The sequence below is a fragment of the Hippocampus zosterae genome, chromosome 14, assembly GCF_025434085.1.
Source record: "Hippocampus zosterae strain Florida chromosome 14, ASM2543408v3, whole genome shotgun sequence".
Classification (NCBI taxonomy): domain Eukaryota; kingdom Metazoa; phylum Chordata; class Actinopteri; order Syngnathiformes; family Syngnathidae; genus Hippocampus; species Hippocampus zosterae.
In genome coordinates, this window is record NC_067464.1 from 16,973,567 (window position 1) to 16,988,591 (window position 15,025).

General features: G+C 41.5%; 1 protein-coding gene and 1 long non-coding RNA gene across 3 annotated transcripts in view; one reads left to right on the forward strand and one right to left on the reverse strand.

The window, feature by feature from the left end:
* The window catches only part of gphna (gephyrin a), a 35,261-nt gene that overhangs the window by 4,338 nt on the left and 15,898 nt on the right, over positions 1-15,025 (reverse strand). For both annotated transcript variants that reach the window (XM_052085717.1, XM_052085718.1), the window contains 14 exons: positions 12,657-12,794; positions 9,480-9,522; positions 9,268-9,405; positions 9,009-9,101; positions 8,751-8,806; positions 6,458-6,577; positions 6,320-6,378; positions 5,067-5,220; positions 4,867-4,988; positions 4,423-4,510; positions 4,232-4,305; positions 3,366-3,430; positions 2,024-2,127; positions 524-620 (listed from right to left, as the gene is read on the reverse strand). In XM_052085717.1, the coding sequence (XP_051941677.1) occupies positions 524-620; positions 2,024-2,127; positions 3,366-3,430; positions 4,232-4,305; positions 4,423-4,510; positions 4,867-4,988; positions 5,067-5,220; positions 6,320-6,378; positions 6,458-6,577; positions 8,751-8,806; positions 9,009-9,101; positions 9,268-9,405; positions 9,480-9,522; positions 12,657-12,794 (1,351 nt within the window). The remainder of the gene's footprint in view (positions 1-523; positions 621-2,023; positions 2,128-3,365; positions 3,431-4,231; positions 4,306-4,422; positions 4,511-4,866; positions 4,989-5,066; positions 5,221-6,319; positions 6,379-6,457; positions 6,578-8,750; positions 8,807-9,008; positions 9,102-9,267; positions 9,406-9,479; positions 9,523-12,656; positions 12,795-15,025) is intronic.
* On the forward strand, positions 2,724-5,027 carry LOC127614561 (uncharacterized). The gene is made up of 3 exons (XR_007966605.1): positions 2,724-3,924; positions 4,372-4,522; positions 4,887-5,027. It is a non-coding gene; the product is annotated as an uncharacterized LOC127614561 (long non-coding RNA).

Genomic DNA, 15,025 nt, shown 5'->3' on the forward strand with positions numbered 1-15,025 from the left:
ATGATTCTTAGGACAGAAATTGAAAAAAAAAATTTTTTTTTGCAAAAACACAATCTAAATTAATGATAAAAACGTTCCATACATGTTCATGGGAAGACACAATTGGTAATCTTTCCTCTAAAACCACCATTGCAAATTACAAACACCCCAGGTAATTTTGCGTTTTTTTGGAATTTTAATTGATTGACAGAATCCCCATTATTCTTTAAGTATCAATGAAGCATTCAACCTTTTTATCCCATGTTAACAAAAGGATCAAATAACACCCCAAATTAGTTGAAAGGCTTTTCATGGCGCACAACATGACATTGCTCTTGTCATCATTCTGTTGTCAGCAGGGCCGATAAATTTGAAGAGAGCATCAACCATTACTCAACATTTATATGGAAAATGTTTGAACAGAAATTGGAGGCGAGCATGGTTATTTGGTTGAGAGAAATTCTGGCTCCGGTGATGGTGATGGTGGAAATGATGAGATCAAGTGTGGCCCTTATAGCCTGCCTGTGTGCATGCATTCTCACACCTGTGCTTTGAGCCCAGGGCAGCGGCTCTTGGTGATGCCAGGTGAGAATACAGCGATGGTACTCTGGTCGAGGATCTAGCTTCACATCACACGAAAGCTAAAACAAACACAAACAAACTAGTGGTGGGACCTCCTTAACCCTTGTGTTAGCCTTATTGCCTGAGGCTTTAGTCATCAAACAAGAGCAATGAATCTTATTTTCACTCATTCAAAATACAGTATCTGACACGACGAACAGGAAGTGAAATTTAAACAGCTATAGATTGACAACATATATAAATTCGTACAGATTCGTACAAATTTTCAAAAGTGTGCAATTCTAATACCATCTCAAGCAACATTTTGAGCTAAGAATATCCACAACTAAATTCAAGTTGGCTATATTCAAGCCTTTAAATGGCAAATTTCTGTTTAAATGTCGTAATTCTGAATGGCTGTATGGTCTTTTCCATCCATCCATTTTCTGATCTGCTTTATCCTCACAGGGGTCGCGGGGGGTGCTGGAGCCTATCCGAGCCGTCTTCGGGCAGTAGGCGGGGGACACCCTGAACCGGTTACCAGCCAATCACAGGGCACACATAGATGAACAACCATCCGCGCTCACACTCACACCTAGGGACAATTTAGAGTGTTCAATCAGCCTGCTAAATTGATTTTTTTAAGGTGGGGGGGGGGGGGAAGGATAAGGTCTGCTGTAATTTTATTTGGAGGAAATTAACTGTACAGACCAAAAGTCAAGATGAAAAGTCATGACTATATTGTATCCACTATATTAATATACTTTTAAGGTATATTACCTTAAAAGTACTGGTATACATCCTGCCTGACATACGTGCTAACCATCTGAATTCATTTCCAGTTTCTGTTTAGCGCTCCAGGCCAGTTTTGCTTGCTATTCTGCTGTTCAAAGTTGGATTTTCTCTGCTCAAACGTGGTTCCAGCCAGATTTCTATGAGAAGCGTACTCAATCACCCAACACTTAATTCCAGTGTTAATTGGTTCCCTGTCAGTTTTAGGTTGGCTTTCCTCTGCATCCCTTTGTGATAACAAAACTACTCAGAAATGTAGCTAATTCGCGACCACGGAGGTAAGGATGACTGACTTAGGAGCAACTCAGCAACATTTACCCGCACCCCAACTGTGTCTAAATACTATATGCTGCTCATCAACTCAAAATTAGGTTTTCTTTCATTACAAAATGAAGTTGATCACACTTTGCAGACAGTTGGCTATAGAGCAGGGACAGTCCATGAACATTCTTTGGTAGAAATAATTGTCTGTTTTTGTTTTGTACAAAGTAGAATGAATATGTACGCCGTATGTTGTGACAGAGGAGTAACCTGACCAAAACCTCCATGTATTGTGTTCAAAAACAGTGCATTATATATTGGATACCCTTGACAAATAGCATTCTGTTAAAGATGAATTGGAAAAAAAAACAAGTACCTTTTATTTTGCTTTCTTTGTCAGTGTGTATGAGAAGGTGTTTAAGTGGGTTACCCTGGCTTTAATAATGGTGGGTCTAGGGTCCAGAATGCCTTGCATCTTCCTCAGTGCAGGAATCACAAAGAGATTACATGTGACAACTGCAGACACAGGGTTACCTGTAAAAACAAGCGATCACAGATTTTCAATTGGGAAAACGGAGCGCTTCATAGCAGTCAACTGACAGCATGATTCTCAGAAGCATTATGGATTGACATGTTTTATCACTGAATTATCTTTGCATTGGAATACAGCAGTGATTCCAAGTCAATGTGCCCTGGCGCCATGGGAAATTATATGTCAATTATTTCAAAGAAAAATAGTTTTTCTATTTAAAATTTGTTTTGTTCAGATATAAGCCAACCAGGTGTAGGAACAGGCAGACTTTTTCTCACTTTTGACTGAAACTGTCAGAGATATTCAATCCATGTTTTTTTTTAAATTCTTGTCGTTTCGTCAAGAATTATATATTGCATCATAAAATGAGCTGTGTCAAATATTTTGCTTATATACAATACAATACAATACATGCTGATTTATATAGCGCTTTCGCAACAACGGCAGCTGTAACAAAGCGCTTAACAAAACAGTTAACATAAAGTAAAATAAATAAACACAACACATAACATAAAACACGGACAGTCGTGCAGTCCTAACCACTTTTCCGTCACACACTTTGTTGTTTCGAGCAGTTTGAGATGAAAGAGGAGAGCTTCAAAGTGTCCTTTAACCAGTGGATCAGAGACGTCGTGCTCAAAATGTGCACACGTCGGCTACAAGCTAAGTTTCAAAGTCAACAGCGCCGACATCTCCACTGAACAAAACGGGGTTGTGAAAAATGCTGCGCATTACAGGCACAAAAAACAAGTGCCCCAGGTCTGTCCAGCACCTGACAGTCAATGGCGCCGACATTCCTCCCAATCAAAATCTGTGCTGGTACAGGCGTGCTGCCGAGAAGGTGCAACCACCAAGCACAGATTCTTCTCCTTTGACGAATGTCGTGACCAAAAAACGCTGAAAACAGTCCATATAGTCAAAAAACAATCATCATCATCAGTAAGAGCGAGTGGACTTTGTCGCGTCAGGCAACTTTATTTGGAAGGTTTCCCACAACCGTTTTAAAACGAGTCACGGCAAGACATGGTGACAGATCTGACAGACTGGAGTGACAGCTGAAACTGCCAACAAAGGAAGAGAATTGTCTTTACTGGATAAAAACATTTGTCTGAACAAAAGAAATTTAAAACTTGAATAGAAGATGAGAGAAAACAAGATGAATGCTGAAGTTTGATACACCAGTTCGACACGAACAACAAAATATCCAGCTAACTGCAACACATACAGACAAGTTTCATACCTGGCAGAGCAAAGATGAGTTTCCGCGTTCCATCAATGTCAACAGTGGCAAAGGTAGTAGGAAGACTGAAAACAAACACAGAACCCTTTTCTTAAGCATAGCTCTATAAGCAAGTTGCATTATCAGTTACAAAATAACAATTTGCAACAATTTAACCATAGGCGAGTGGAAACAATATTCTTAAAATGTCTCTCCGTTTTATTTGCATATACTGTAAACCTTTAGGATTGTGGTTTGCTGTTGAATCTTGAAATTATTTATCTTCAAAAATGTATCGTGTTTGCAGGACTGAATTGAATATGAGCAGGGTTGCTTCCTTTGATGAAAGATGGAAACGCTTTGTGCTTCCTGTACAGTAGGTGGCGGTATGCCTCAAAGAGCTGTTGTGAGTGGCTTGGGAGGAGGAAAAATGATGTCACTTCACTTTGGTATAACAACATAATCTACAATTTTTTTTTAAGTTCTATTTTTTAGGGAGGCGTAATGATTTGCATGGTGTACGGTCAGTGGCGCGAGGCATCAAAATGGTCTAATCCACCAACGATCCAAGAAGAAGAAGGTACGCAAGCTACGCTACTTGGATTGGAGTTTAACTTTGGCCACGATGTGGAGTGGAATTCTGGTTATGGTATGCCATTTTAAATGCTAAATTAAATAAACTTTTTGGAGTTTTTAGGGTTAAAACCGCTGCAAGCAGCTCCCAGTTGTATAGACTAGCAAATAAGCTGAAGTGAAATGTAAGTGAGTTAATGTGAAGCTCTTTGGTTATTGGTTTTACATGCTCAATCAACCGGTATTGTGAAGGGTAACTAAACGAGGGTGAATGGTAAAGAAAAAAAGAACGACGTCATCCTTTATCTACTCACCCTGGCTTCATGAACACACGTCCAAAGTGAATCTGAGCATGAAGGTCAATGTCCAGCACCTGCTTCAGGAAGTCCTGGTTGGAAACACAGTAAATTATGTTCATCTAACTGTGTCAGCTTAATTGATCAAATGTTGTCAGATGATCAAAACTGGAAAATTCAGCATGGATGAGTCAGAGTTTGGATCTTACCTTCTCTCCCATGGAGACGCCCCCTGAGGTGATGATGACATCAGCACGACTGATTCCCTCATGAAGAGCTGAGAGCAGGTCATCAGGGCTGCGCATATAGGTATGAAATGTCACTCCGGGGTCATGAATGACTCCGCATATTGCAAAGACAGAGGAATAAACCCGATCAAGAATTCAGTGAGATCTGTTGAATTTCAAACAAGAGACACATTTGGAAAGATGTGGATGATACTCTAAATACACTGCCCTTAAAATGTATTTGTGTGTGCGTGTGTGTGTAAAATTATTTTACTATTACAGTATTTTATATTCTTAATTTCTTAGTACAGTATTTGGCAATTATTATTTGCACAAAATGGTCAGAATGCATCAATGAAGAGTTACAGCTTGGAATGAACTTTTACCGAGACAGGAAATAATTTGTTTTTTTTGTAATATTTTTACTTGTCTCCAACAATGCCCAGGTTGATGGTTGGATATCCATGTTCCTGGATGGTCGCGAGCAGAGTCGAACGGTTGGAGTCTCTGATCTTTCCTGGGTGGAGGTCATCTTCTGGATTCAACAGCTTGAATGCAATAAATCAGTGAGTTCATGAACAGAGAACGCGCTGGTAATAATCCTGTGATTATTTGTGCGCACACACCTCATTTCCAGTGGACATGACAGCCACCACTGGGAACTTGTGCACATTGACATCAGTCACCCCCACAGTAGCCAGCAGACCGATCTCTGATGGGCCCATGTGTGTCCCTTTGGCTAACACACACTCTCCTCGTCTGATGTCATGACCTATAGGCCTGAACAGACAATAACAGTTGACAGATGAAGTTCTAAAGCACATTTAGAATTGTAAATTTCCCCAGTGTGGGACAAATAAAGGATATCTTAGGCGTGTCTGTGCGTTAGGGGTGCCACAAACGACTATTTCGCTAGTCGACTAATCACCAACAGTAGTTGTGATTGGTCGACAAATTGGACCATATGTAAATCTTAGCGGATTGTGCTAGCAAGCAGAAACATGATACTCTGTGCGAGTTCGGGTGTGACTCTAAGGGAGTTGCTTGTTCAATACCAACCACAAGCACAAAAAAATGTGTTTTGGGTGTCAATACATGCGAGTGAGTTCGCTGACTATTACCTCCAACCACCCATCTCACAGCCTCTTCGACCTGCTGCCGTCAGGGAGAAGACTACGGTGTCTCTGTGCTCGAACCAGCAGGCTTAAGAACAGTTTATTCCACCAGGCGGTCAGGAGACTCAACGCCCCTACCCCCTTTTCTGCTCGCAATCCCCCCCACTCTACCCCTGCCTCCTGCCACAGACTGTGACGCTCCCTCAGCATCTGACATCCGATTATTACTTAAACAATGGACTAACTTCAACCTGCAATAATCACAAGTTTCACCTTCCCATTGCATTTTAGTTTTCTTTTTTTTAAAAATATATTTGTCTTTTTTAATGCAGTTCAGTTTCACTGCCGTTATTTTTAGCTGTGTGTGTTTTCAATGCACTGCATGTTTGCACTGTGGTTGAGAGGAATGAAATTTCATCTGTGCTGTATGTTGTACGTAGAGCATATTTGACGATAAAGCTGACATGACTTGATTTGATTTTGGGTGAAAATACGCCCAAATTTCCAGACTTTGTTGCTAACACGGTTTAGCCAAGACCCTGCATTACCCTCAAAGATTCTGTTTAAATCCGGGATGGCCTGGATTACCACTACCGCGCATGTACGTCACAGACAAGGCATACAGCCAGCAGGAGGAGCGGGAGATGAGACAGTTATAATGATAAGTGAATCGTGTTAACTATTAAATTAATTGTCAACGATTTTGATCATTGATGTGACTAGTCAACTCATTTTGGCAGCATGATGCCATTGTTCCTTTTTACCTGATGTCCTGTCCTGGCCGAGCCTGCACCATAATCCTCACTTCTAATTCTTCTGTGCCCTGAAACACACCAGAGATAATATTACCATACTTGATGAGACACATGTATTCCCCGGCAACAATTTGTTTTCTTGCTTACATCTTCAGACTCTCTCAAAAGTTCTGTATCTTCTACTTGGACTACTGCGTCAGCACCACACGGAATGGGAGCACCAGTGGTCACCCTCATCACTTGGCCTGGCATCACCGTGTGGGTGGGCTGCATTGACGCACATATTAGAGTCATATTAGAATTGTCAACTTAGAACTGCAGTACAAAATTTGCCACAATCAACGAAAAGAAGACAGAGGTGATATTGTTTGGTCCCAGTGGCCCTTGTACATTCCATCCTGTAGACTTGGGCCCCCTGTCTCCTTATCTTAAGTCAACGGTCTCAAACTTGGGCCTTAAACTGGACAGTGATTTCAAACTCGATCGGCAAATTGGTGCCGTTGTTAAATCCAGCTTCTTTCACCTTAGACAGCTGGCCAAAATAAAACCTCTTCTCTCACATGAACACTTTGAGACAGTAATTCATGCCTTTGTCACATCCTGGCTGGATTACTGCAATGCCCTGTACTTTGGAGTCAGCCAGTCCTCCATTAAGCACCTTCAGCTGGTCCAGAATGCAGCTGCTCGCCTCTTGACTGGTACTCGTAAGAGGGAGTATATAACTCCTTCTCTGGCATCCCTTCACTGGCTCCCCATTCATTTTAGAGTTATTTTTAAGCCTCCTCTTTGTTTTCAAATCTCTGAATAATCTCGCGCCACCTTACCTCTCTGAGCTCATTCGCCCCTACACACCTGCCCCCAGCGCCTCAGGTCTGTGGACCAGTCTTTGTTAGAAGTGCCAAGAACTAAACTGAGGCTCAGAGGGCATCGAGCCTTTTCTGTTGCTGGTCCCTCTCTCTGGAATGACCTCCCACTGAACATTCGGCAAGCCTCCTCGCTGCCCATCTTTAAAGCCCTCCTCAAAACTCACTTGTATTCTTTGGCGTTCGACTCGGCATGACTTACATTTGTTCTTGATTTTACTGCTTGGTGCTTTCTACCGCCTTTATTACCGATTCGTCTTACTGTTTATTGTGTATGTTAAATCGCTCCATGTACAGCACTTTGTATGCAGCGATGGATGTTTGAAAGTGCTCTATAAATACTGTTGACTTGACTTGACTTGACAATCTAGTCATTTTTAATATTTTTGCTGGGAAAAAAAATCTCATGGGAGCATCTTTCTTTTGTTGTTACTCGCTTCCCACAGTTCAAAGCTATGACAGTAATGTAGGTGATCATTAATTATGTGACTGGCTGCGAGTATTTTTACAAGCACACCCTCAAGTCATGCTCTACTTTTGTGAGCCTTCTAACAATATGTGCTGTTGTACACTTGCGTAAAACAGCCATCGGGGATGACCAGAGAATGTGAACGATGCCTTGTTGTGTTATGAATGAGCCACTCGCTTTCTTCAAATGTTGGAATAAGTCATTGGTGATATGTTTAATATCTTGTATAATGACAAGTCGCAAACATGTTTGTGCTGAAAATGTTCAAAACGGGATACGTTACACGGTTAACAGCAGTTTCCTGTGCGACTTACAAAGCTCAATGTATAGTCCTGGAAACTCAATCAAAGAAATGTGCCTTGAAAAACATTGAAAAACACTCATCAAGAGGAGTAAAAAAAATACAAGTGGTCCATGAAGTGTGCATTATAGGACGCTGCATGAAATGACGACGTTGAGGAGTGATCAAAACATTTTTACCATGACTTAAATTATAACATACAAGACATTTAAAGGAAAAACGTTTCTATTAAATACCGACTCGTCACTCTCAAGTTGTGGGAGATGCCTCCCGTGCTCGCATGTCTAAAGAGGAGAGTTTAACGCCCCCGTGAATGTTACATTACTTGACTACTTTTATACAATTTATACAATTAAAATTATAAAATTTTAAGCTTTGGGCTGCTGGGAAAGGAAAATAAAGATTTTAAAAGGAGGGCATTTTTCGAAAGATCTCAAAACTGACATTTTTAACAAAACAATCCATTTTTGTCAATAACTCAAACTAATCTGTCACGAATGACATACACTTGGGAAATTATTAAGATTTCACTTGGCAAAACAATTCTCTTCCGTCTGCGATTGGATTTCAGTGGTGTTTTCAAATATTTGAATTTACCCATCACTTCTAAAAAGCTGACTAAAGACCGAATGTTCTTTCTTTAAAAGTTAGCTTCCTTTACTTTCTGTACCGGTCATAACCCCAATAGGAAATTGCCCCCCAAAAAAGCACATTAGGATAATCCTTTGTTGTCTTGACTATTTTTGACAATTGAAATAAACTGAACAAGTTTGAATTGCACCAATTAGTGAATAAGGACTGACTGACCTGTTGTCCAGCCTGTGATTCTCCCATGATGAAGCGATCTCCTGGGCCATCGGCAGCTGCAGGACAACAACGCCAAATGAAATTAACTGTGAAAACTAGAGCATCTTCTTGAATGGTGATTTAAAAGACGATTTCAGTGCCGAATACAGAGTGAAAAATCTCATCTTTAAAACACAGAGTGCTAAGAAGAAAACATCACATGTAGTACGAGATGAATGCAAGAATCATCAGCTTGAACCAAACCTTCCCACTGCCTACCTCTTACAGCATAGCCATCTTTAACTGAGGCGGGAAATGGAGGAAGGTTGTCTTTGGCATAGATGTCCTGAGCGAGCACTCGACCCAATCCGTCTAGAAGGATTAGGACTTTACTAAAACCATTTCAACAACACTCAACAACAACCATCACAACAGGTTGAGTTAGTGCACGGAGTAGTTGGAAGTTTCACTGCTTTACGCCGCTTACGTTTCAAAACCGATTAGGGCATACAACGCACAATCGATGGTGGAGACTGACCTCTGTAGTTGATGACTTCAATTCCCAGAATAGGAGTCATTTCTAAAACAGTGATGAAGGCTTTGTCCATTGATGTCAGTGGAAACGGGGACATCCGATGGCGTCGTGCCACTTTGCTGATGTCTACTGCACTGTGGCCTGAACATCCGCACACACAATAAAAGTTTTGCATGGTCATGGAGTTGTGCAAGGGTGATGTGTAAATAACTTACTGGCTCTCAGGATGTTCTCATTACTGCCACATCGGGACTGGACCTGGAGGAGGACAATGACTCTCTTGTTAGTCGTTGTTTGAATCGCATGGAACTACTGTAAGTCCAACGTTTTACTTTGTTACGTGATTGTTGAAGTTATTGTCTCCTGACAAAGGATTCAGAGTGGATGATTGAATATGGATACATACAGTCTTTGTGGAACTTTGACTTTTACAAACCAGTGCAGCCATTTACCTGTATTATAACTTTTAGCCACTGATCGGTTTACATTGCTATCATTGAAGTATCTACACATATAAAAAAAATGAAAAAAAAACTATGAAACTGTTGTTTAAAATTTCCATATGACTTCTCCCCATCTCCGCTGTATTTATCTGCTCCAGTTGTCAAGGTTTGTAGCTTGTTTTCTCCAGAAGGCCTGTGTCAGGTCCTTCCACAGACCTTCAATAGGATTTATATAAATTGTTTGGAATAGGCAATGCATCACTTTAGAATAGTCCAATGCTTTGCTGTTAGCCATTGAGTCATTATCTTGTGACAAGACCCATGACCTGCGAATGAGGCCGAGGTTTCTGACAATAGGCAGGACAATTCTCTCTAAAATATCTTGATAGTTATGAGATTTCATTATAGCTGGACAGATTCAAGACAGCCTGTGCTGGATTTGGCAAAGCAGCCCCAGAACATGACAGACCCTCCTCCATGTTGAACAGTAGGTACAGTATTCTTTTGTTGATATGCTTCCTTTTTTTAATCTGTGAACATAGAGCTGATGTGCCTTGCCAATGAGTTCCAATTTTGTCTCAGCTCTCCCAGAAGCTTTGTGAATGTACTGTATGTCGGTGGAACTTCCTTCTCGCAGCAACATGTGGGGATGACAATATGACGTGTTTTCACTGACATTAACCGCTCGTTCTCTGCATTTAAATAACCTACATTTTAATAAATAACAAACACACTTTTGTTTTACTTTATTGTTTTTTGTTTTTTTTAAAGAAAACAAAAAGATTTTCGTGCGGCACGGTGACAGACTGGTAAGTACGTGTGCCTCACAGTGCAGAGGTGCAGAGTTTGATTCCACGCCCTGGCCTTCCTGTGTGGGGTTTGCGTGTTCTCCCTGTGTCTGTGTGGGTTTTCTCCAGGTACTCCAATTTGTTCCCACATTTCAAAAACATGCATGGTACGTTTAAGGATCACTCTAAAATTGTCCGGAGGTGTGATTTTGAGCATGAATGGTTGTTTGTCTATGTGTACCCTGCGATTGGCTGGCAATCAGGTCTACCTCGTCTGCTCCCCTGAAAACAGCTGGGATAGCCTCCAGCACGCCCGCGACCCTAGTGAGGATAAAGTGGTTCAGATAATGGATGGATGAAATGATGCAAGAGCAATTTGTGATTGGATGGTCATGAGGGCGGAGGTGGCACTCCCTCCTACATATGCAACAGCAAAGTAGGGATATCACTAGTTTTCAGATTACAACAGTGCATCACGCATGTTGCCAATGATAAGTTACATAGAATGAGAAGAATTACAGCATAGATCCATCCATTCATCCCAGACAAGACCGTTTGTAAATCGAAAGTAGTCCAGTAATTTTTCTCCGAAAACTATAAATGTAGGCAAAAAGGAGTGTTTTGGACCGGAGGTTTCACTGTGAGAGAGAGAGAGAGAGAGAGAGAGAGAGAGAGAGAGAGACAGACAGACAGAGAGAGAGAGAGAGAGAGAGAGAGAGAGAGAGAGAGAGAGAGAGCGAGAGAGAGAGAGAGAGAGAGAGGCGCCCACACAAATTATAACAGTTGATGAGTTATTTATACATTTATTTATTTGGTGCTTTGCTTTTCTCTTCAAACGTCCTTGTTTTGTACTTCTCCTGCTAGTTGTAAATCTTCTATGATGCACTTGTGGAGTTGTGGTAATCCGGGGCAGAAGTGATGTAAATAGAAACATTGTGGGTAATGCAGTGTCATGGCTCACCCGTAATAGCTACAGAATCCAAAAGGCAATTTTCACACAAAATGCTTATTACAATGCAAGCCTTCATTTCTTGGGAGCACGGCGGTGATGAACGACCATAGAAAAAGAAAGCATGTAGGGGCTGATGCCTGATTTCAGTCCTGACATAGGGACAGTCGTGTCTAGAAGATTAGCAGACACAGGCTACCGTGGGTGTTTGATGTAAAGCAATACCACGTCACGTGCCAAAACATTGTCGCGTGTACTATGGATTACAGAAGCATTAACCAGTGAACTCCCATTTACCGACAACCAAAACACATTTTGTATGCCCGTGGTAGACATCAAACAGAAAGAGCACAGACAACACACAACCCATAAGTCTCTCTCCATTCCTACACTCGCAACCACGCCACAAAGTGTTGCTTTTAAGAACTCGGACATAGCAGCACTCAAAGTAACAGAGCGTGACATGTTTTGTCACAAGCCCTCAGTGGAAGCACAAATGATAAAGCACAACCTAGGTCGTTACAATATACTAACTTATAGTGCTAAAAATTATGTTCTAAGATTGAAGGATTTTTTTCTGTTCAGGTAGATACCACATTTTGATTGTGTAGCTCATTTTACTCCGTACTTTTAATTAATACAAAGGAGTGAAGGCAGAGAAAGCTGGATACAGGTGCGAACCAGCGTCTGAGAACTTTGAGTGGGACATGGAGTCACCTAAGTGTTTCACGAGCACCATATTGTTTTTTGCTTAAAAAGAACACGTCCGGTAAACTTAAAGAAACTGATTTGTAAACACATGTCCCTCATCGAAAATTCAGGTTGGAACCATCAGAAAAATAACAAAATGTGAGCTGGCTCAAATAGACTGCACATGCTTTTCACCAGTGAAACAACAAATTAAATGTGACCTTTAGGATAATTCCAGCATCAAGTTTTTGCATGTTTTTCCTTTTCAGAATTAGCACCACTTGTCATTACAAAGCGCATCTTAGAATATTACATTCTGCTTGCTCGGAAAGACATTGGAAAAAAAACTTTGGGTTGAGGGCAGACACAGCAAGATACCAAGTATGTGCAAAATTGCAAGAACAGATTTATTTTCCATTGTTGGAAAATAAAAGATGCATTCTTCCATTCGTCAAAAAGATCTCGACTCGGGCTTCCATACAGCGTCTACATTCATGTGTTAATGTGACTATATGTGGGTACCTTAGGTGTTGGGCATGATGCGGTGGAAAGGCGGGAGGTTGCCTGTGTTGCCCGTGGTGACTCAGAAGGGGTGGAGCTCAAAGACGCAGAATCTCGAGGAAGCACCTGAACACCTCGAGAAATGATCGAGTCCGGAATCTACAGGTTAAGAAAGCAGAGACATTAAGATGATCCATGTTGCCATGAAAAATCTTTGGTCTTACTGCACAGTAACATAGAGTATTTTTGAAGCAACAATTTATGCAACTAGGATTTAATCTGTTGTTGTGCTGTTGTTAAACATGGAAACCGATGACACGAATGACTACATTTAAAACTCATTCAGTACCAGCCAATTCTGGACCAAGTCTGAAAAGACGTTTAAAAACGTCTTTGGGAGTGAATGAGTTAATACAGTGGATGATTACAAAAACGAAAAAGAGAATAGCAGTTGACGTAGAGGTTAGCAGGATTGAGCCGTCGTCTCCCAAAATAAGATCTATGTTCAAATATACATTTGAAGAAACTACAAACAGACCACTTGACGCTTTATTAGGTCCAATTAGTTATGCATGAACTTTCGTGAAACAGTCACAAATTAAACATGTTGATAATTTTGGGTTCAACTTTAAACTAAACAAGGAAATTAAACTGATTTTCAAAGCACGGACACCCATTATATGACAGTAATAATTACATCTCGGTTAAACACTGTCTGACAGCAAAGTATGCATTTATCCATCCATCCATTTATCTGATACGCTTATCCTCACAAGGGTCACGGGCATGTTGTAGCCTATGCCAGGTGTTTTCGGGCAGTAGGCAGGGTACACTCTGAACTAGTTGCCAGCCAATTGCAGGGGACACATAGCTGAACAAAAACCATTAACACTCACACTGAGGGACAATATAGAGCAATGAATTTACCATGCATGTTTGGAATGAAAGTACGCTGATAAAACTCTACATTAAAAAAAAAATACGAAAAAAAGACTTATCTGCATTACATAATCTTACAGTAAAGCCAGGTCCATTATGTTTTAAAAAAAGTCCATTAGTGTCCTATTAAAAGAAGGTATAAATAAAGAAATCAATAACAATCCATTACATCATAGGTACAATTAGAAATGATATTGTGCATGGAAAGTTGAATTACGTTTGCCAGAATTTTGACATCAACAGCGTTTTATGATCTTGCCTTTACACAAACCACATTAGATTTGAAATCAAATAATCAAGATGTGTGCGATTGGCTGGCAACCCATTCAGGGTGTCCCCCGCCTACTGCCCGGAGACAGCTGGGATAGGCTCCAGCACCCCCCGCGACCCTAGTGAGGATCAAGCGGTTCGGAAAATGGATGAATGAATGAATAATCAAGATGTGACTAAAGTATAGACTTTCCGCTTTAATGAGGTTGTATTGGCAATTATCCATCTGGCCATCCATCCATTCATCATCTTCATTTTATCAGGAGTCAGGGTCGTGAGCGCAGCAGCTTAAGCAGGGAAGTACAGATGACTCTCTCCCCAACCACTTCATTCAACTCATCCAGGGGGAGCCCAAGAGATTCCCAGACAGGCCGGGAGACAGAGCCCACCGTGTGCTGGATGTACACAGAACACCTTACCAGGGGAGCACCCAGGAGGCATCCTGACCATATGCCCGAGCCACATCTTCCGTTTCCTCTCAATGCAGAGGATAAGCAGTCTGTGGGTCTTGCTGCCATAAATATCATTTCAATTGAATGAAGTTCCCTGGGTTCTGTCAGTCTTCGTCGGATCATTGTGTGTTCTTGTCATGTTTTGTTTCCGTTATATATTTTTTTGCTTGTTTGTTACTTTGGTTTCATGTAGTTTTCAGGACTCTGTGTATTTGACTTCGATTTTACTCCTGCAAGTATTTTTTTGTTAATATACAGGTATTTTCTTCAGTCCAGTGCCTCCTGCCTCCCTGCTTTTTGGGTCCTCTACCATCACGCAAAATTTGACAGAATGATCCGAACCAGCAAATGGACCCCGCAGGACCAGAGACTTGATACCATCGCCAAACCCATTCCAGCGGCGCACATCCTATGGCAACCACCCCTTTCTGGCGGCGCATGTCCTACGGCAGCCACCCCATTCTGGGGGTGCACGTCCTGCTGGCGCCACCCCATTCTGTTCTGGCGGCGCATGTTCTGCAGCCGCCACCCGTCCCCGTTTTGGTGGCACACGTCATGCGGCCGCCATTCGTCCCCGTTCCAGCAGCGCACGCCCTGCAGCGACCACTGGGCCTTTGGGACATCTGGGATCCATCCCTTGAGGGAGGGGTAATGTTATGTTTTTGTTTAGATTACATTTGGTTTTGTTCCTTCATGTGCCTTTTTTGTCTCCACCTGCTCTGGTCATCC